Source organism: Cetorhinus maximus, chromosome 14 (genome assembly GCF_964194155.1).
Source record: "Cetorhinus maximus chromosome 14, sCetMax3.hap1.1, whole genome shotgun sequence".
In the NCBI taxonomy this organism is placed as follows: Eukaryota; Metazoa; Chordata; class Chondrichthyes; order Lamniformes; family Cetorhinidae; genus Cetorhinus; species Cetorhinus maximus.
In genome coordinates, this window is record NC_135892.1 from 110,907,538 (window position 1) to 110,927,980 (window position 20,443).

Here is a 20,443-nt window from a genome sequence, read left to right on the forward strand (position 1 = left end):
CTCATCTGAAAGAAGCGGCTGATTACAGCATAAAATGGACGGACCTCAAGGAAGGTTTGAATTTATCCACAAAGTATTGTGTGGATTAAGTTCCAACCTGGTGAAACCCCCAGTTAAAGCGACTGATCAATAAAATAAATCAGTGATTACCCGGTTAACATTGGGCCTGAGACTGAAAGATTGAGTGCAAGGAAGTAACCAACAGGCTGGGAGGGATACGAAAGCTCCTATGCATCTGGAAACTTGGAAACATCATGCTGCTGACGGCAAAAAAATAATAATGCAGGATGTAAAGTTAGATAAGTGTTTTTGCAGTTTTGTTTGTTTTAGCTTTGGAGGGTGAGGAAAGCAATGGACATGGCAGGAGTTTATCGTGGGACATTAAATGGCTTTGGTAAGAAGGGTCTGATTGATCATACAGACCTGTGGATGGAATGGGACCGATGAGCCAAACTGACCTTTCTCATTCCAGGCTTTTCAGAGTGCTTGTTAAATCTGTAATTTATATGTATATAGTGTTACAATCCTGTTCACGTTTAGAGAAGAAATCCAAACACTCAGCAACTCACCAGCAGAACTACGCCACAAGATTTCATTTTTGTTTACAAAAGCAAACATTGTCACATATAGAAAGAGAAACTAAACAAAGTGAGCGCCACTAGCTTAACATTATAGCTTGTCAAGACTTATGCTATGAGCTCAGTTCTACTTTTTGCTCCCCCACCAAGAGTTCCCTTGTCTATGGAATCTTGAAAGTTCATTCACTTTTCCTGGGATCAATTCAAAGGTATGCCACAGCCCTCCGGAATTTACTTTAATTCTCAGTATTCCAGCTATTCCTCGAGGTACAAGTTTCATGAGGATCCTTCCATTAGCTTTTGGCTAAGCGGTCCTCCAATTTTCTTGAAAGGCCTCATGACTATGGACTCAAAGCTCCTCTGGAGATGGGCTAGGAAGTGGAAGCCTTGTAAAATGGCAGTGGGTGGGAGGGGGGTGGGGGGGGCGGTGGGGGCGCCAGGGGGGGGAGCTGGGTTACTTCCAGCCATCATCCAATGTTTACAATGGAGGGAGTGGAAATGGCAATTAAACCAATTAAGTGCACAATTAATGGCCACTCCTCGCCCCCTCTGACATTTTACTGGCCTTGTGTGGGGACTGCCAGCGGGTTCCCGGGGAGGAGGGGTGGGAGTGATTCTTCCCTAATGGCCATTCCATAGCCCATGGAGCACCCTCCCCGATGGTAATGGCCATCCCCATCGCTCCAGTGCTGCCACTGGAAGCTTTGTCTATCTTTTCACCGGGGCCTGCCTGTCTAACCCTGGCCACTGTACATAAGAAAACGCTCCTGGCCTTTGAGGGCACCCCAACATGGAGTGGGGTGATGGTGGCTGGTAAAATCCAACCCCTGTTCTTTATTTCCATTTTTTAAAAGCTGAATTAAAATCCTCAAACTGCCATGGTGGGATTTGCATTAATGGTCACTGGATTACAAGCCCTGAAGCCTAACCACTACCCTACCATCACCATCTATTTACCACTACACAGTGTGCAGAATAAAGAACAAATTTAGTGGTTTCTTAATTATTTCCGCCAACCTCTGCTGAAAACACTGACCGGTGCTGGGATATGGTTCTCTGAATGCTGTAGTGAGGAGGTATAGCAGTAGGCAATTTATCTCATGGGGGAAGGGTATCACAGCTAAACTGAAGGTCCATGCCTTTTCTGAAAGGTGAACAGCTGATAGAATCAGGAATCACAGCATTTTTTTTGTCCTTCCCAATTAGGGATCAATGAAGTCAATTGTGTCATCCCTGACATTATCTCTGCTGAGATTAGCTGATGTTACACAAACCAAGGATTTAAAACAAAAACAGAATTACCTGGAAAAACTCAGCAGGTCTGGCAGCATCGGTGGAGAAGAAAAGAGTTGACGTTTCGAGTCCAACATGACCCTTCAACAGAACTGAAGTATAGTTAGGAGAGAGGTGAAATATAAGCCAAGGATTTAACCCGGATCTACCACACTAAGAATTGCATTTACCAACCTCATCACCATTGGAACCTGAGATTTGGTGGTTCACAGAAAATAAACTACAAGTGAGTTGGGTGAACTAACTCACTCGACATGAGGCACATGAATCTGGCTTCATATTGTTTCCTCCCTATCTTTAGAACAATTTTCACACAGTAAATAACAGCAATACATAATAGTTCATCTCCTACCTAAAACATTACTGTTACTATGGGCAATGATTAACAGTGCAATAGCTGGACTGGATGAGCAATCCAGAGGCCCAGGCTAATGCTCTGGTGGAATTTAAATTCAATTAATAAATGTGGAATTAAAAGCTAATCTCAGTAATAGTGAGTGTCGTCGATTGTTGTCACAATCCATCTGGTTCATTAATGTCCTTTAGGGAAAGAAATCTGCCAACCTTACCTGGCCTGGCCTACACATGACTCCAGACCCACAGTAAAGTGGTGACTCTTAAATGCCCTTTGAAATGGCCTAGCAAATCACTGAGTTTATCAAAACCACTACAAAATCTAAAAGGAATGAAACTGGACAGACCATCTGGCACCAGAAACAACAATGGCACACCCAGCCCTGTGGACCGTGTAAAGTCCTCCTTACTAACATCTGGGACTTGTGCCAAAATTGGGAGGGCTGTCCCACAGACTAGTCAAGTAACAGCCTGACTTAGTCATACTCATGGAATCATAACTTACAGACAATGTCCCAGACACCACCATCACCATCTCCGCATACGTCCTGTCCCACAGACAGGGCAGACCCACCAGAAGTGGTATACAATTGGGAGGGAGTTGGCCTGAGAGTCCTCAACATTGACTCTGGATCTCATGAAATCTTATGGCATCAGGTCAATCATGGGCAAGGAAACTTCCTACTGGCTACCACCTAGTGCCTCCCCCTCCCTCTTCTAATGAATCAGTATTCCTCCATGTTGAACACCACTTGGAGGAAACACTGAGGGTGGTAAGGATACAGAATGTACTCTGGGTAGGGGACTTCAATGTCCAAGACCAAGAGTGCCTTGGTAGCACCACTACTGACCAAGCTGGCTGAGTCCCAAAGGACATTGCTGCCAGACTGGGTCTGCAGCAGGTGGTGAGGTAACCAACAAGAAGGAAAAACATACTTGACTTCATCCTCGCCGATCTACTTGTCGCAGGTTGGAGTCATACCTGGCACAAAGGAACATAGGGTTGTGGTTGTTGGAGGTGAATCCTCCCAGGACATCACTGCAGGGGTTCTCCAAGGTCTAGGATCTTATCCAGAGAGCTGTAGTTGTTGAATATATTCAAGACTGAGATCAATAGACTTTTTCACAATAAGGGAATCAAGGGAACTGGGGATTGGGCTGGAAATTGCTGAGGTAGAAGGTTAGCCATGATATGGTGGACTCAAGGGGCCACATGGCCTGCTTCTGCTACTCTTTTTTATGTTCTTATGTCATTGTGTAAGCTTCTAAGACACAAACTACATACCAGAAATAAAGGGTAACCAAGGGGCTAATAAGAGTGGGGAAAATATGGTAATTAACATCTGCTTAGGAAAAAGTTGGGAGAAATTTACAAGACTAAAATCCAACAAATCCATAGGACCTGATGGCCAACATCCTAGAGTTCTAAAAGAGATAGCAGCAGAGAAAGTGCATGCTCTGCCTATGATTTTCTAAAATTCCCGAGATTCTAGGATGGTCCCAACAGATTGGAAGTAAATGTAACACCGCTATTCAAAGGAGGGAGAGCAAAAACTGGGTGCTACCTGACATCAGTCATTGAGAAAATGCCGGAATCTATCATCAAGGAAGTATTTCCAAAGCACTTAAAAAATCATCGTATGATCAGACAATGTCAACCTGGTTTTATGAAAGGGAAATCACGTTTGACAGATTTATTGGAGTTTTTGAGGATGTAACTAGTGGGGTAGATTAAGGGGAACCAGTATATGCAGTATTCTCGGATTTCCAAAAGGCATTTAATCAGGTGCCACATCAAAGGTTAATAACAAGGGCTCATGGAGTTGAGGATTGGATAATGGACAGGAAGCAAAGAGTAGGGATAAATGGGGCATTTTCAAGTTGGCAGGCTGCAGTGAGTGAAGTACTGCAAGGATCAGTGCTGGGGCCTGAGGTATTTACACTCCATGTTAATGACTTGGACAAAGAGATAGAAAGCAACATATCTAAGCATGCTATGGTGCAAAACTAGGTGGAAAGGTAAGCTATGAGGAGGGCACAAAGAGGTTGCAAAGAGATGAAGTTAAGGTCACAGGTTAAGTGAATGGGCAATAAGATGGCAGATGGAGTATAATGTGGCCAAGTGTGTGATAATTCACTTTGGTCATAAGGACAAAAAAGCAAAATAGTTTTTAAGAGGTGTGAAACTTGTAAATGTTGATGTTCAGAGAGACTTGGGTGTACTCGTATAAAGAACTCAAAGTTAGCAGGCAGATACTATAAACAAGGTAAATGGCAAGTTAGCCTTTATTGCAAGGGGATTGAAGTACAAGAATAATGAAGTCTTGCTACAATTGTACAGATCTTTGGTGAGACCACACCTGGAATATTGAAAACAGGTTTAGTCTCCATACTTAAGAAGGACATATTTGTATTGGAGGCAGTACAGCGAAGATTCACTCGGTTAGTTCTGGGCAAGAGGGGGTTGTCTATGATGAGAGGCTGAGCAAATCGGGCCTATATTCCCTGGAGTTTAGAAGCATGAGAAGTGATCTCATTGAAACAAACAAGAATCTGAAGGGGCTTGACAGGGTGGATGCTGAGAGGTTGTGTCTCCTGGATGAGGAATCTGGAACATGGGGGCACAGTCTCATGGTAAGAGGTTGATCATTTAGGACTGAGATGCGGAGATATTTCTTCACTCAAAAGGTTGTGAATATTTCAGATTCTCTACCCCTGAAGGATTGTGGATGCTCAATCGTTGAATATATTCAAGACTGAGATAGGGTTTTTGGCGTCTCAGGGAATCAAGGCATATGGAACGCAGGCAGGAAAGTAGAGATAAGGCCAAAGATCAGCCATAATTGTATTGAATGGTGGAGCAGGCTCAGGGTACTGTTTTGTCTGCACCTGCTCCTATTTTTTATGTTCTTATGTGCTCTCCATGACCTCCAAGACACAACTAAGGATGGAACAGTCTCCGTTTGCCTGGATGGGTGTAGATATATCAATATTCAAGAAGCTCAACACCAAACACCATCTAGGATAAAGCAGTCCTCTTGATCAATACACTGCCCCACCTTAAAAATTCACTCCACCACCGACACACCACGGCTGCAGTGTGTACCCTCTATGAGATAAACTGCAGCAACTCACCAAGGCTTCCTTGGCAGCTCCCTGAACAAGAAACCTCTAGCCTGAGAGGACAAGGGCAGAAGACACATGGGAATATTATCACCAGCAACTTCCCCTCCAAGTCACACACTACCCTGACTGAGATATATATCACAGCAATTCCTTCAGCATTATATCAAAATTCCTGTCTAACAGCACCGTGGGTGTACCTATCTCACATGGACTTCAGCAGCTGAAGATGGTGGCTCACCATCGCCTTCTCAAGCTAGGGATGTGCTATAAATGCCAGCTTTGCCAGTGCACCCATATCCTTAAAATGAAAAATAATAGGAATGCATTGAAAATTGTCAAGGAAATCAATGTGTAACCTGGTTCCACTTATGAAATGTTGCCGAACAGGCAACCAGATGTTTTTGCTGGAGGGAAGGGGTGATGGCTTAGGGAAGGTGTCGGGAGGCTGAACAGAAAATAGAGATTATGATTTTTTTTTAAATCACGTATTGAAGCTGAACTTATATCCCACAGAGCTAACTGCTGCTCACACTCCCATCAAAACTTCAGCAAGACATCTGCCTCGACAACTTTGCCACGAAACAGTTACTCTCTTGTGTTTCTGTCTGGTTATCGCCCGAGGGATTCGATGGGTGAAGTTCAATCTAGGGCATGAAAGCATGGATGAGGTCAAGCTTAGGAGCCGAGGAAACAGTTTAAACCTTTGTTGGCAACTATCTCCTGAACGTACTGTACAGTCCGCCTACCAACGAGACAAAATTCTGCATGAAAGTTAATCATCTACTTGTTCAAATGTTTCTGCCCTGCCGGCATTACATTTTGTGCTCATAAATCCTTAGTATATGGACATCATGAATTGAAGACATTTGTTTTGGACTAAAGTTAGTAAGAAGTTTTGTGTCAGGCCAGATCTTTGCTCTTTAATCATTAATCATATGATGGGTTTCGATGAAGAAGTCTTTTCGGTCCTTCCAGAATAACACTCCAAACTGGTGAGGCATGCATACCCTCTGTGTTCCAGCACAGAGTTATTGTCTTCAAAGGGAGAAAAGGGAGGCTCTGCTGAGCTTGAAAGCTGCCAAGGAATCTCACTGACATGATTCCAACTTAAGGTAGCTCTTCAGAATGTCATAGCAAGTGTATCAGGTGCTATGGATGATAGCAGAACCACCAGGAAGTAAAGGTAGGGCTTCACTCACGCGGTGAACATTTAATGTTTTATCTGAGATTGTGGAACGTCTTAAGGCTCAGGGAACCCCACCTACACTGCTTTCACTGATTTCTTTTTATACCTTCATGGGATCTAGGCATTGCTGGCTAGGCCCATATTTATTGCCCATTCCTAATTGCCCTTGGTGAGCCACCTTCTGGAACTGCTGCAGTCTATGTCCACAGGGCTGTTAACAAGGGATTTCTAATATTTTGACCCAGCAACAGTGAAGGAGCGGCAATATAGTTCCAAGTCAGGATGGTGTGTGATTTGGAGGGGAACTTGTAGGTGGTGGTGTTCCCATGTGTCAGCTGCCCTTGTTCCTCTAGGTGCCTCCCCTCCTGTCCACCTCTATCAGTAAGGTCTCCAGCACTGCATCCATGACCCTGCATTGAGCCCTTCCTGTTCCCTGGTGTTCCATTTCCCTCATTTAGAATTGCAGCAACAGTTTTCAGTAGCTGTAATTTAGTGCAACGTGCCTTTGAGATGGACAGACTGCCTTTAAGAGCAGAAAACTGGCTGCACCATGTGATATTAGCATGTTCTAAGCACAGCAGTGGCTCGGCCAAAGCTACGATCATGCAAATGACATTGCAACACCGAATTAGTGTGCTGCTTACCTCCAGTGGAACTGACGTGGGGAGCTCGTGAATCACAATCCCCACTCCCGAATAACAGATAATAGGGAAGCAGCCGTGTGGCTTTACAAACTCTCTTGAGTTTTGAGAAGTAATAAGAGCCACGAGATTGAGAACTCAGCGTGTTCCAGATTCAACTGGTCTTCTTCCTGTATTGCTGGTGACAGCGGATTAAAAGTAAACCTGTCAAGCAGTGGCATAAAATATGTGGGAGGAAAATGGATTTCTGTGAACCATGGATAAGCTAAATTGTATTTTTATTTGTTCTAATAAAACACACTTGGTGCCAACAGCATGAGAGGAGGTGGACTATTACACCAGTAAACAGAGACAAATGGCTTCAATAGTTGTGTGACCTCAGACATGAACCTGCCACCCACAGTATTACGTGTTTTCTATCGATCTCATTCACAAATGATGTTGAATTATCACACTTCCTGTAATTGTATTTTGGTGGGGGTGCAGAGCAGAATATAACAATGCACAAAGGTATTAGATGACTTGCCTGTTAGCCCACATTGAAAAGAATTTAACTTTAATTCGCAAAACAGCACAGCCTTGCTTTCAGCCTGTTTTCTTTGAGGGGATGCTGAAGATGTGCTTCTGCATCATTGTCCGTTAAGTTGACCTCAGACCTGCTGAGTTTTTCCAGGTAACTTTCTTTTTGTTATTGTCTGTTAAGTGTAGCTTTTATCTCAGTCCCAGTCAATGAATCCACTTCTATGTCTGCCCTTCAGGAACTAGAAATGTGAGGCAGCAAATTTATTCGAAACGAGAAGGCTGAGACTCGCTGATGTGTCCAAGTAGGATCGCTAACTCCGTTTGGACTTAATACTGGAACCTTTACCACACAACCTCCTGACCCCACTGCCCCGCCCAGCTAGACAGCCCTTTTTTGCTCTCCCATCACCATTATTTTTATAAGTGAATAAAAATAAAAGCACAATTCTTTTGATACCCCCAAGATTTTTTTTAACGCGCGTTGCTCTCAGCATTGGCCCGGAGATGAATCTTTAATTCCTGGAAACTCCAAGACAATCCTGGAGAGTTGGCAACCTTACGCAAGAGAAGTTATGGCCCTGGGTGACCAATGGAAAAAGCTCTTCTTGTAAATGTCATTCAGGTGAAATTCCTCCTGAACCATAGTTCAAACAACATCAGCACAGGTTCAATGTAGAAATACTAGTTATGTATTTGAGGTTTTCAATACAGCTATTGTCCAGAAGAATTTTAGACCCTTTACATGTATTCAGGTAAGGCTGCTTGTGTTCCTGGTCTGACTGTTACACACTGCTCCCAGACTTCCTGTAATCCTATGCTTACTCCCGCATTTCTCAGTCCACAGTTCTTCTCACATTCCTCACAGATACCTCAGGAAAGACTCTCCACTAGTGTCGGCTGTGGCTCAGGCAGTTGCATTCTTATCCCTGTGTCAGGAGGATATGGGTTCAAGTTCCAACCCAAAGACTTCAGAGAATTGGGAACAAATTCTAGGCTGCCACTGTAGTACAGTGCTGAGGGAGTGCTGCACTGTTAGAAGTGCTGGCTCTATATTGAGATGTTAAATCTAAGCCCTGTTTGCTTTCTCAAGTGGACATAAAAGATCCCATGGTGACATTTTGAAAAAGAGCAGAGGAGTTCTCTCTGCCGTCCTGGCCAATATTTATCCCTTAACCAACATCATTATCTGGTCATTATCTCAAGGCTGTTTGTAGGAGCTTGTTGTGTGCACATGGACTGTTGTGATTGCACTTCAAACGTTCTTCCGCGTTTGGTTGTAAAGTGTTTTGGGTCATCCTGGGGCTATGTAAATGCAATTTTTCTCTTATTTTCCTTTCCCCATGTTGGGAAACACTGCAGTCTCTAACTGGCGTCTTCCTGCTGAATTGCAATGAGTGACTTGTGTCCTATTTCCGTGATGTGATATCCTACTATCCTCGAGTTAATTGTTTTAAGTGCTGACAATGATAATACATGGATAATACAAAGTCCTTCTTGTCCTCAAAAAGGTCACCAGAGGTTGTACACTGGTTTGTGATGAGCAATGTTCACCATTAAAGCACCAGCCCTTAGGTTGGAGAAAGCATCTGAAGAGAGAGAAGTATGGGTCCCAATTGTGAGGTTCCATTGAGGGCACAGACAGCCATCAGAGGGCTGATACATTCCATTTTATGGTGAATAAAGGTAATAAGGTAATAAGACAGGAGCAAGCCATTCAGCTCCTTAAACCCATAAGACCATAAGACATAGGAGCAGAAATTAGGCCATTCGGCCCATCGAGTCTGCTCTGCCATTCAATCATGGCTGATAAGTTTCTCAACCCCATTCTCCCGCCTTCTCCCCGTAACCTTTGATCCCCTTACCAATCAAGAACCTATCTATCTCGGTCTTAAATACACTCAATGACCTGGCCTCCAGAGCCTTCTGTGGCAATGAATTCCATAGATTCACCACTCTCTGGCTAAAGACGTTTCTCCTCATCTCTGTTCTAAAAGGTCTTCCGTTTATTCTGAGGCTGTGCCCTCGGGTCCTAATCTCTCCTACTAATGGAAACATCTTCCCCATGTCCACTCTATCCAGGCCTTTCAGTATTCTGTAAGTTTCAATCAGATCCCCCCTCATCCTTCTAAACTCCATCGAGTACAGACCCAGAGTCCTCAAACGTTCCTCATGTGTTAAGCCTTTCATTCCTGGGATCGTTCTCGCGAACCTCCTCTGGATCCTCTCCAGGGCCAGAACATCCTTTCTGAGATACGGGGCCCAAAATTGCTCACAATATTCTAAATGTGGTCTGACCAGAGCCTTATAAAGCCTCAGCAGCACATCCCTGCTTTTATATTCTAGTCCTCTCGAAATAAATGCCAACATTGCATTTGCTTTCCTAACTACCGACTCAACCTGTAAGTTAACCTTAAGAGAATCCTGGACTAGGACTCCCAAGTCCCTTTGCACTCCAGATTTCTGAATTCTCTCCCCATTTAGAAAATAGTCTATGCCTCTATTCTTCCTACCAAAGTGCATGACCTCACACTTGCCCATGTTGTATTCCATCTGCCACTTCTTTGCCCATTCTCCTAACCTGTCCAAATCCTTCTGCAGCCTCCCCGCCTCCTCAATACTACCTGTCCCTCCACCTATCTTTGTATCATCTGCAAACTTAGCCAGGATGCCCTCAGTTCCTTCATCTCGATCATTAATGTATAAAGTGAAAAGTTGTGGTCCCAACACAACCCATTCCCCCTTTCAGTGAGGTTATGGCTAATCTGTATCATAACTCCATATAACTGGCTTGACTGCATATCACTTCATACCCTTTTCTAGCATAAATCTATCAATCTCAAGTTCGAAGTTATTAATTGATCCTCAGCCTCTATTGCTTTTTGTTGGAGAGCTCCAAACTTCCAACATCCTTTGCATGAAATATTGCTTCCTAACTTCTCTCCTGGATGGACTGACTCTGATTTTAAGGTTATGTCTCCATGTCCTGACCTAGCACCCACCCCACCGCCGCACCCCCTCCCCCTCCCTGATCTCCCTTCTCCCCACCAGCAGGGAACTGGTTCTCTCTACTGCAATTATCAATTCCTTTTTGCAGGCGGGTGCCAAACCTTTGCTGATGGTCTCATTTTAATACAGATAATCTTCACCCCTGTTCCCACAGCAAATTTCACACCCTTCCGAAAAGTTCTGCTCCTGCCACATGACTAATATTTGGACTTTGTCCGCTGAAGTTGGCCTCTTAAAGCTAGGTTGCTTTTGGAAAGGTTGATGCTGGATTCACACCACTTTTAGGAGCTCTGATGTTTTCACTACATTTTTCTCCCTGTATTACCACTGACTCATTGGACAGTGCAGCACCAAAGGAGGCCATTCAGCCCATCCTGTCTGCGTTGGCTCTTTGAAAGAACTGCCCATTGAGTTCCTTGCTGTTTCCCCGCAGCACGCCAAAGCCTTCAGATAGCTTCTTGGAAAGGCACCACTTCTGCTCATTTTGTTTTTCTAAAAACAGCTTTTCCTTCGATTTCTGGCAGTTGTAATTGAACTTGCAATGACCATACCCTTAGTGTATTCTAACTAGGGCCTGAGCTAGGATGAATCTGCAATGCCTCACTCCACCAGGCGGGAAACTGGAGAAGGTCTGCTGCCAGCCATAGACAGGAGAACATCCTCCAAAGAAAATGCAGAACTTTACTTTGTAGAACAAGGAGTGCAAGGGTCCTTTCCTGTTGTCTGTCATTCATGCAGGAAGGTTTTACTGTGTGCATTTCCTTGATTTTCCCCCTTCCAGGATTTGCTGGATCCACCACGTGACAGGAATGTGGGTCTATCCGCTCCTCGACCACCTGTCCAACTTTCTGAAGATTGTCACCTTTGTGGCATCGTTGGTTGCTATCAACGTATTATACGTGGTGGGTGAGATATTAAACAGTTTCATCTGGGACAAGTCAAGATGTAAGTACCGGCATTGCTTAGAGCCTGTTTCAATCCTCTCAGTTCAAAACACATGTAAGATCTACAGGCCAGTTCATGATTCACGACATAATGTTATATTTCCACCTTGAGCTGGCCAAACAACTGAATAGCAGAGCAAAAATGGCCTATATGCTACTGGGAATAATCATTACAAGTATCACTATTCATTAATTATTCTTCTCAAGCTACATACCTGTAATTTAACTCTTTTCTGTTTCATTTCCAGGGAAATTTCTGTCTCATTTTGGGCTAACCCAGGTTTTAGGAGGTTTTCAGCTCTTGAGGCCATAATAGGAGACAGATATCACCGTAATTATCATCTACTCAGATGTTAGAAATAGTCTTATTTTCAAAAACCTAAGTTTTTGAAACAAGTGTTTGAGGTGAGAGTGACTGCCCTTGCCATCAAGGCAGCATTTGACTGAGTATGGCATCAAGGAGCCCTAGCAAAACTGGAGTCAATGGAAATCAAGGGAAAACTCTCTCTGGTTGGAATTATACATAGCATAAAGGAAGGTGGTCATGGTGGCTGGAAGTCAATCATCTCAGTTCCAGGACCTCACAGCAGGAGTTCCTCAGGGTAGTGTCCTAGGCCCAACCATCTTCAGCTGCTTCATCAATGACATTCCTTCCATCATAAGGTCAGAAGTGGGGATGTTGGCTGATGATTGCACAATGTTCAGCACCATTCGCGACTCCTCAGATACTGAAGCAGTCCATGTCCAAATGCAGCAAGACCAGGACAGTATCCAGGCTTGGGCTGACAAGCAGCAAGTAACACTCAAGACACACAAGTGCCTGGCAATGACCATCTCTAAGAGAGAATCTAACCATCGCCACTTGACATTCAATGGCATTACCATCACTGAATCCCCCACTATCAACATCCTGGGGGTTACCGTTGACAAGAAACTGGACTAGCCATATAAATACTGTGGCTACAGGAGCAGGCCAGAGGCTCAGAATCCTGTAGTGAGTAACTCACCTCCTGACTCCCCAAAGCCTGTCCACCATCTACAAGGCACAAGTAAGGAGTGTGATGGAATACTCCTCACTTGCCTGGATGAGTGCAGTGGGTGTGATTAAATGTTGACCATCACGACCCAGCTAGACCTGCCTAGCATCCCTGGTCATCAATATCTGTGCTTTATTTTCCTAAGAAACTCTGTTTTATGATGAGTGCAGCTCCCACAACACTCTAGAAGCTCAAAACCATCCAGGACAAAGTAGCCTACTTGATTGACACCCCATCCACAAACATTCACTCTCTCCACCACCGACACACAGTAGCAGCAATGTGCACCATCTACAAGATACACTGCAGGAATTCACCAAGCCTCCTTAGGCTCCTTCCAAACCCACAACCACTACCATATAGAAAGACAAGAGTAGCAGACACCTGGGAACACCACCAATTGCAAATTTCTCTCCAAGCCACTCAGCACCCTGAATTGGAAATATATCGCCGTTCCTTCACTGTCACTGGGTCAAAATCCTGGAACTCTCTCCCTACCAGCACTGTGGGTGTACCTACACCACAGGGACTGCAGCGGTTCAAGAAGGCAGCTCATTACCACCTTCTCAAGGGCAATTATGGATGGGCAATGAATGGTGGCCTAGCTACATCCCATGAATGAATTAAAAAATCAGCCTTCTTCACTTTCTTGCTACCTGTCCTTTTTCTAAAAGAATACTTATTTTTCCATCCAACCTAGCTTTTCGATTTTGTTTTTATATATTGAAAGCTTCTATAAAAGCAGCAAATGCTTAAAAACACAGCAGATCATTCAGAATCCACAAAGAGAAAACAGATTCATGGAGTCATGGGATCAACATACAGCATAGAGGGAGGCCATTCAGCCCATCATGCCTGTGACAGTTCTTTGAAAGAGCTATTTAATTAGATGCATACCTCCTGTTCTTCCTCCGTAACCTTGCAGATTTTCTCCCCTTCAAGTACTTATCCAATTCCCATTTGAAAGTTATGAATTTGGCTGCACTGCCCTTTCAGGCAGCACATTTCAGATCATAACAGCACGATGTGGAAATTCTTTTTCCTCATTTCATCTCTGGCTGTTTTGCCAATCAATCTAAATCTCTGTCCTCTGGTTACCGATTTTCAAGTCATTGTGTTCGTCCTTCGAGGCGAAGATTACCATGCTCCTTGTGCGGCGTTTGGTCGGGTTCCAGTGGGTACGTAGGTGACTGCTAAGGCCGATCTATGCTCGGAAAGCTCTGCCGCAAGTAGGACAGGACACCGCAGACGGATGCATTTTGGGTGAGTTGCTGGCTCAGGATTTCCTCTCCTTTTGTTTTATTCTCCACCTCTGGTAGGCGCTTGCTTTCGAAGGCGGCCGGACCATTTTTTGTTTGGTGTGGAGGTGCAGCGATCTGGGCTAGCTTCTCCCAGGTGTTGGAGTCAATATCAAAACTCCTCGGTGAAGCCTTCAGGGTGTACTTGCAGCACTTCCTTTGACCACCATTGGAGCGCCCCCCCCATACTTAAGCTCTCCATGGAAGGCTTGCTTTGGTGAAGTCAGGCATTCTGGATTCATGACCATCCCAACTCAGTTGTGACTGTCTAATACGGTGTGGATGGAATGCCAACTCAGGTGAGCTCCTCAGTGTCTGGTACTTTGTCCTTCAATCTGATCTTCAGAAGCTTCCAAAGGCAGCTCAAGTGAAAATGGTTGAGCTTCTTGACATGACGCTGGTGTACAGCCTAAGTGAACTGATCCACTGCTGACAAGTTCTGGCCATGGACCTCGGACTCGAGATATGGGCTTTCCTGGAGCAGGCTGTGCATTACTTCAGTTTACTTCATGCTGATTGTAAGGCCGAAGTTGTTGCATGCATTGGAGAACAAGTCCATGATACAATGCATGCCCAGCTCTGAACCGGCAGGTAACGCACAATCATTGGCAAACACAAAATCACAAAATATGTCCTTTGTTCTGACTGGTCCCCGGGCATGACACCCTCAATTTATTAACTTCCCAAACAGGACCCCAATTTTGTTATGCATCCGGGTGAGGAGGAATGAGATGGCTCCCCTTCTTTATTCAACCCCCCTCTGTTGATCACAACAAGGTTAATTTAAAAAGGATCCCTTCCCTGTGGATACCCTTTCCCAGTCCAAATGCATTTATGTTTTTAGAAGGAGCCAATTTAACCAGACTTTCTTGAGTCAAGGAGTGTTTATTGTTACTAAAAACCCAAGAAAAATAATAAAAACACAACACACACAGATCAGAAATGAGAAGTTAGGAATCCAAATAAATGTTACAAAAGATGCACAAATCAATATTTGGCTTGTCCGTGAGGCATAGATAGTGAAGCCGTTAAGTTGGGTGATTCTGGTAGAGCTGACTTTGACTGCTTCGCAGTGGATTTGGAGACACTTGGTTCTGCAGGATAGCTGAAGAAACTGCCCTATTTCCTTTATGATTATGGCTTCTGCTGAGTCTTGCATCCAGAAACAGAGAGAGAGAGAGCGAGAGAGAGAGAGAGTTCACCTGCAACTGCAGGGATGACTAGTTAGTCTTCTTGTGCTGTCACTCACAGCGCACTAGCACACGGGCACATACTACACAGCTTTGCAGCTAGCTTTTAACCCATTTTACCCTGTGTATTCCTGTAAGAGGAAAAAAAAACATGTCTTGTGCCCGGAGTTCGTTTTCTTTGATCTCCGACTATTTCACACATTCTGAGATATGAATCCACAGAAGATGGATTTTAGATGGCTGCTGAGGCGTGCAAATCAGTCTTTTGTCACTGCAACCACAGGAAATTAAAGTTCAGTCTTTTGCATCTTTCCTATCTCCCTTTCAAGTGTCTCTGCTTGAAGAAGGCCATGACACCTTTTCAAATGCGACATTCCATGTTCTCTCAGAACATTCCATAAAAAGTTCAATATGCCCGGATTTAATTCGTGGCTGTAATCAGCTTTTCATGACACCTTAGGGACCTTGGTCTCTGCCTGGAGTCGTCCTAGATTAATCAGCTTTCCGATGATGCCATATCTGATTTTGATGACAGGATCGCCATTGTGGAATATATTGGAGAGCATGGTAGAGAAAAACATGCTGAAGAAGGACACACAGCTCTGTTTAACTCTATTAATGATTGGGAATGGGTCAGAAGACTCACCAGCATCCAGGACACACACGAGCATGCCATCAACAAATAGTCAACCCGTTGTGATGAATTTCTCAGGGCAACCGAATTTCTCCATTACCTTTGAAAGGCCCTCACATCTGACTGTGCCAAAGGCCTTGGTCAGGTCAATAACGTGATGTGGAGGTCTATGTACTCTTCTTGGTATTTTCCCTAAATTTTTCTGATTTTCAAGTTATATAAGATGTAAAGGCCACAAGTTATGGCACAGTGGTTGTGGGCCCTTCAATCAGAACTGAGTCTTGGTAACAATTCTTGGCTAATTTCTTTTCAGTGGGAGTATTAAATGCAAGATATGAGGTCAATTTTGCTCCTTCGTCTGAGAGGGCCAACCAGAGATCAGGAGTGTTTTTTCCTTAATCCCTTGTACAATGCTACTTTAGATCACTAAAAATTAGCCCATTCTATGTTGGAAAAACTGTTCATCTGCTGCTTCTTGTCCCTTGAACATGTACAGATTATTGCTGCATTTTAATAAATTAAAAAAAATATTTTGTGTTTAATATCACTTGGCACAATGCTGTGATAGTAATCTGTTGCTCATTAATCATGGATCTCAGGGGCATATGTTCCCATTTTTGAAATGGTCACTTAGAGTCATAACAGCACAGAAGGAGGCCATTCAGCCCATCGGTCCTATGCTGGTTCCCCATGGAGCAATCCAGTCAGTCCCACTCCTGTGCTCAGTCCCTGTAGCACTGCAGGTTTACTCCCTTCAAGCGTCCATCCAATTTCCTTTTGAAATCATTGTTTCCACATCCACTACCCTCGTGGGCAGTTGGTTCCAGATCATTATCACTCACTGCGTTCTTCCTCACATTCCCTCTGCAACTCTTGTCCAAAACCTTAAAATTGTGTCCCCCTCGTCCTTGTACCATCAGCTAATGGGAAGAGTTTTCCCACGTCTGACTCATCCAGGCCTGCCATAATCTTGTACATCTCTACCAAATCTCCCCTCAGTCTCCTTTTCTCCAAGGGGAACAACTTCTTTCGAGTACAATCACAGTTCTTGGTTTTCCGGGAGTGGGACATGAACCCACAACCCTCTGATTCAAAGGCGAGGGTGCTATGAACCCCAGCCTTTTCAACCTAACCTCATAATTAAAACCTCCAAGCCCGAGAACCATTCTGGTAAATCTCCACAGCACCCTCTCAAGGACCTTCACACCTTTCCTAAAATGTGGTGACCAGAACTGAACACAATGCCCAAATTGGGGTTACCAAAGCTTTATATATGGTCAGCATAACTTCCCTGCTTTTGTACTTAATTATTTATGAAGCTCAAGGTCACAGATGCTTTGCTAACTATTCTGTCAATATGTCCTGCCACCTTCAAAGATTAATGCAATGCACCCCCAAGTCCCTCTGTTCCTGCACACTTTAGAACTATGCCATTAAGTCTATCTTGCCTAGGAGCAGGGATAGGAGCATCCCATCTATCAAAACACATCACCTCACACTTATCTGTTTTAAATGCTGTCTGCCACTTGTCTGCCTGTTCTGCTAGCCTATCTATATCCTGTTGCAGGCAATTTGTATCACCCTAGCTGTTTGCCATTCCTCCACGTTTAGTATCATCGGCAGTGGTTCTAGCGCTGAAGAAATATCTGTTCTTTGGAATGGAACTTAAGTTTAATTTCTTGGCAGCATCAAGCACAATTAGATCAACATGGAGTAGACCCAGAGCAAAGCTCTGTCCACATTGTTCCCAGCAAAATAGTAACAGGGGGAGGCCATTCAGCCCATCATCTGTTTCACTATTCAATTGGATCATGGCTGATCTGTATTTTAACTCCAACCACCAGTCTTTGGTAAGGTATCTTAACTCCAATCTCATCAGACCATCTCCTACTTACTACGTTAGTGAGAATTTTCTGAATCCCATGTTAACTTATCATTTCTGACTAAGGGTCAGGTTAAAGGAATACAAGTTTCCTTTCTTTAATGGCTTTGAAGAATCTTGGATTGAAAGGGGTTTGGGATAGTTGTAATGTAGATACTGGAGGATGCAAATGCAGAGTGTAAGATGGACTATTAAATGGCAAATTTCACCCTGAGTCCACGATGATGGTTTTAGGAAATAGAAATGTTGCACTGTGAGGACGAGTTCCTAGTTTTAGCCGTATTGCGATGTGGAGTTCACTTGTACAATGGGTGCTGGGATGGCCCTCACTTGTCACCAGCATCAAGCCAAGGTGCAAGTGAAGGGGAGAAGCAGCACTCAAACCCATCTCTGTAAACACTCTGCAACTGGGTTAACTGACGCAAGGGGAGTTGGTGGTGTAGTGGTAATATCACTGGACTAGTAATCCAGAGGCCTAGCCTCATGTCCTAGGACATAGGTTGAAATCCCAGCATTGAAGCTACTGGAATTTAAATATTAGTCTGGAGATGAAATGTGGTGGTGGTGGTGGGGCTAGAAAATGTGGTGAGCCAGCCAAAAGTCCATTGATTTCAGTGGGACTGGAAAATCCTGATGGTTGGCAGGGCTGGCAAATTCTGGCTGTAGCCTCAGTAATAGTGACCTTGAAACTATCATTGATTGTTGTTAAGAACCCATCTGGAAGGAAACCTGGCCTACATGTGACTCCAGACTCACAGCAATATGGTTGACTCTTAACTCCCCTCTGAAATGGCCTACAAAGCCACTCAGTTTAAGGGTAATTAGGGATGGGCAACAAATGCTGGCCTTGTCAGTGATGTCCACATCTCATGAAAAAATTAGAAAAGCTACAGGCAGAAACCCCAGTGATGGATAGGACAGGTATTCTGTGCAGGACCTACAGGTGCAGAGGTTTTGAGCTGCAGCTGGTCTCCTGGCTGTATTGTAAGTACTACCGATATGCACAAAGAATGAAATATAAAAGAACTTCACTGAAATGCATATATCTGCTTTGTTATTTCTAGATGTAGAAGAAAGGGTTGACACTAAGAACAAAACAGACTGACACAAGGCAGAAGATATCACAACCAGAAACTGCGGGGGAAAAAAGGAACAGATATTACTATGTCCAAACAATGTTATGGAATCACAGTCATTAACCTCATGAACCTCAGTCCAGCCAGCTTGGTTGGAGCTAAATCATCAGACTAATGAGATCATAACATCAAAAAGGTCATTGGTTAATTCATAATAAGTAACAATTCACAGTTGTCAAGTTACAGAGGTTGGGTTTAAAGAGGTGTAAATTGTAAGAGACAAGAGTGTAGACTTTCCAATTATGTTCTTTCAACACCAGTGTTAACACAGTTATTTTGAATGAATTTACATTGGCATTAAGTCAATGATATCAACAAAGCCAGGTTAAGATATTGCTGTATTTTTGCAGACTTCACCACATTCACATATTTCCAGCTCCCTTTCACGATGTTGTATTTCTGTGAATCTTCAGTACGTTTCTTGACACATTGGCATTTTCTTATAATATATTGAAGATGCTGTAGCCCTCTATTTTCTTGAGACTGAACTCTTGCATATTCAACATTAGGCCTTCATTCTTTTTTCTTAATTTTAAAATTCTCATCCTTGTTTTCAAATCTCCTCATGGTCTTGTCAAGCTCTGTAATCTCCAGCCCTTCAACCCTCTGAGATATCTGCGCTCATCTAATTCTGGCCTCTTGAACATCGCCAATTTTAATCGCTCCATCATAGGTGTTGCTAAGACCCTAAAGTTCTGGAGTTCCCACTCAAAGCCTCTGTCATTTCCTTTAAGATGATCCTTGAAACCTATCCCTTTGAGCATGCTTTTGTACTTCTGTCCTAATGTGTGGTTTGGTGTCAAATTTTGTTTGATAAAGTTCCTGTGAAAGACCTTGGGATGTTTTACTGTGTTAAAGGTGCTGTACATGTACGAGTTGTTGCTTGCTTAAGGGCCTCAATTAGCAGTGGGGGGCAGGAGGGCTGTCCACGGGCTTTCCTGCCATGGACTTAATTGGGGTGGAAGTAGGAAGGTGGCATCTCACCCAATTCATTACCCCTGCCACCAAACTCGCCATGGTGGAGAGCACTAAATTCCGACCAATGTTTCATGTCGATGACCTTTCATGAGAATTGGCCAAAGTTTGAAATGTAATAGGTTTCAAACGAGTGAAATGGGGGAAGGTGAAAAAAAAACAAAAGGGAAGAAATGCGATCAAGTGGATGACAGGAAAGATTAAATGACAAAAGGGTTGGTAGTGCAGGGCCAAAGGGAGTAGTAATGGGACAAGTTAAGGAACAAAAGATGTGACTAGAGGAGGTGTGAATGGCAGAAGGATGAACAGAGGAGGTGTGAATGGCAAAATGATGAACAGAAGAACAGCAGGAAAAGAAAAGAGAAAAACATGATGAAGAACAAAACATGCAAAGACAAAGGAAATAAAAGTGCCTACGCAGTTCCCTAGCATGCTTGAGCTTCATTGGAACATTGCAGGAGGCTGAGGACATAGAGACCAGTGAGGTCAACATATAAAATACCCTTGACATACCTTAGCAAGTGCTTGGCTACATTGACACTGTTCATAGACAAGAGTGCAACAAGGAAGACCCCCATTAAGCCAAAACTGGGAACTCACATCATGCCCCTGAACAACTCCACACCCAGACCTCCCTGTCG

At 43.8% G+C, this 20,443-nt stretch overlaps 1 protein-coding gene across 1 annotated transcript in view; it reads left to right on the top strand.

Annotated features, from left to right (window-relative positions):
- Window positions 1-20,153, top strand: part of aig1 (androgen-induced 1 (H. sapiens)) — a 128,012-nt gene extending 107,859 nt beyond the window's left edge. The window contains exons 5-6 of the mRNA XM_078557623.1: window positions 11,488-11,651; window positions 18,756-20,153. Of these exons, the coding sequence (XP_078413749.1) occupies window positions 11,488-11,651; window positions 18,756-18,796 (205 nt within the window). The 3' untranslated portion in view covers window positions 18,797-20,153. The remainder of the gene's footprint in view (window positions 1-11,487; window positions 11,652-18,755) is intronic.
- Window positions 20,154-20,443: the final 290 nt, after the last annotated feature.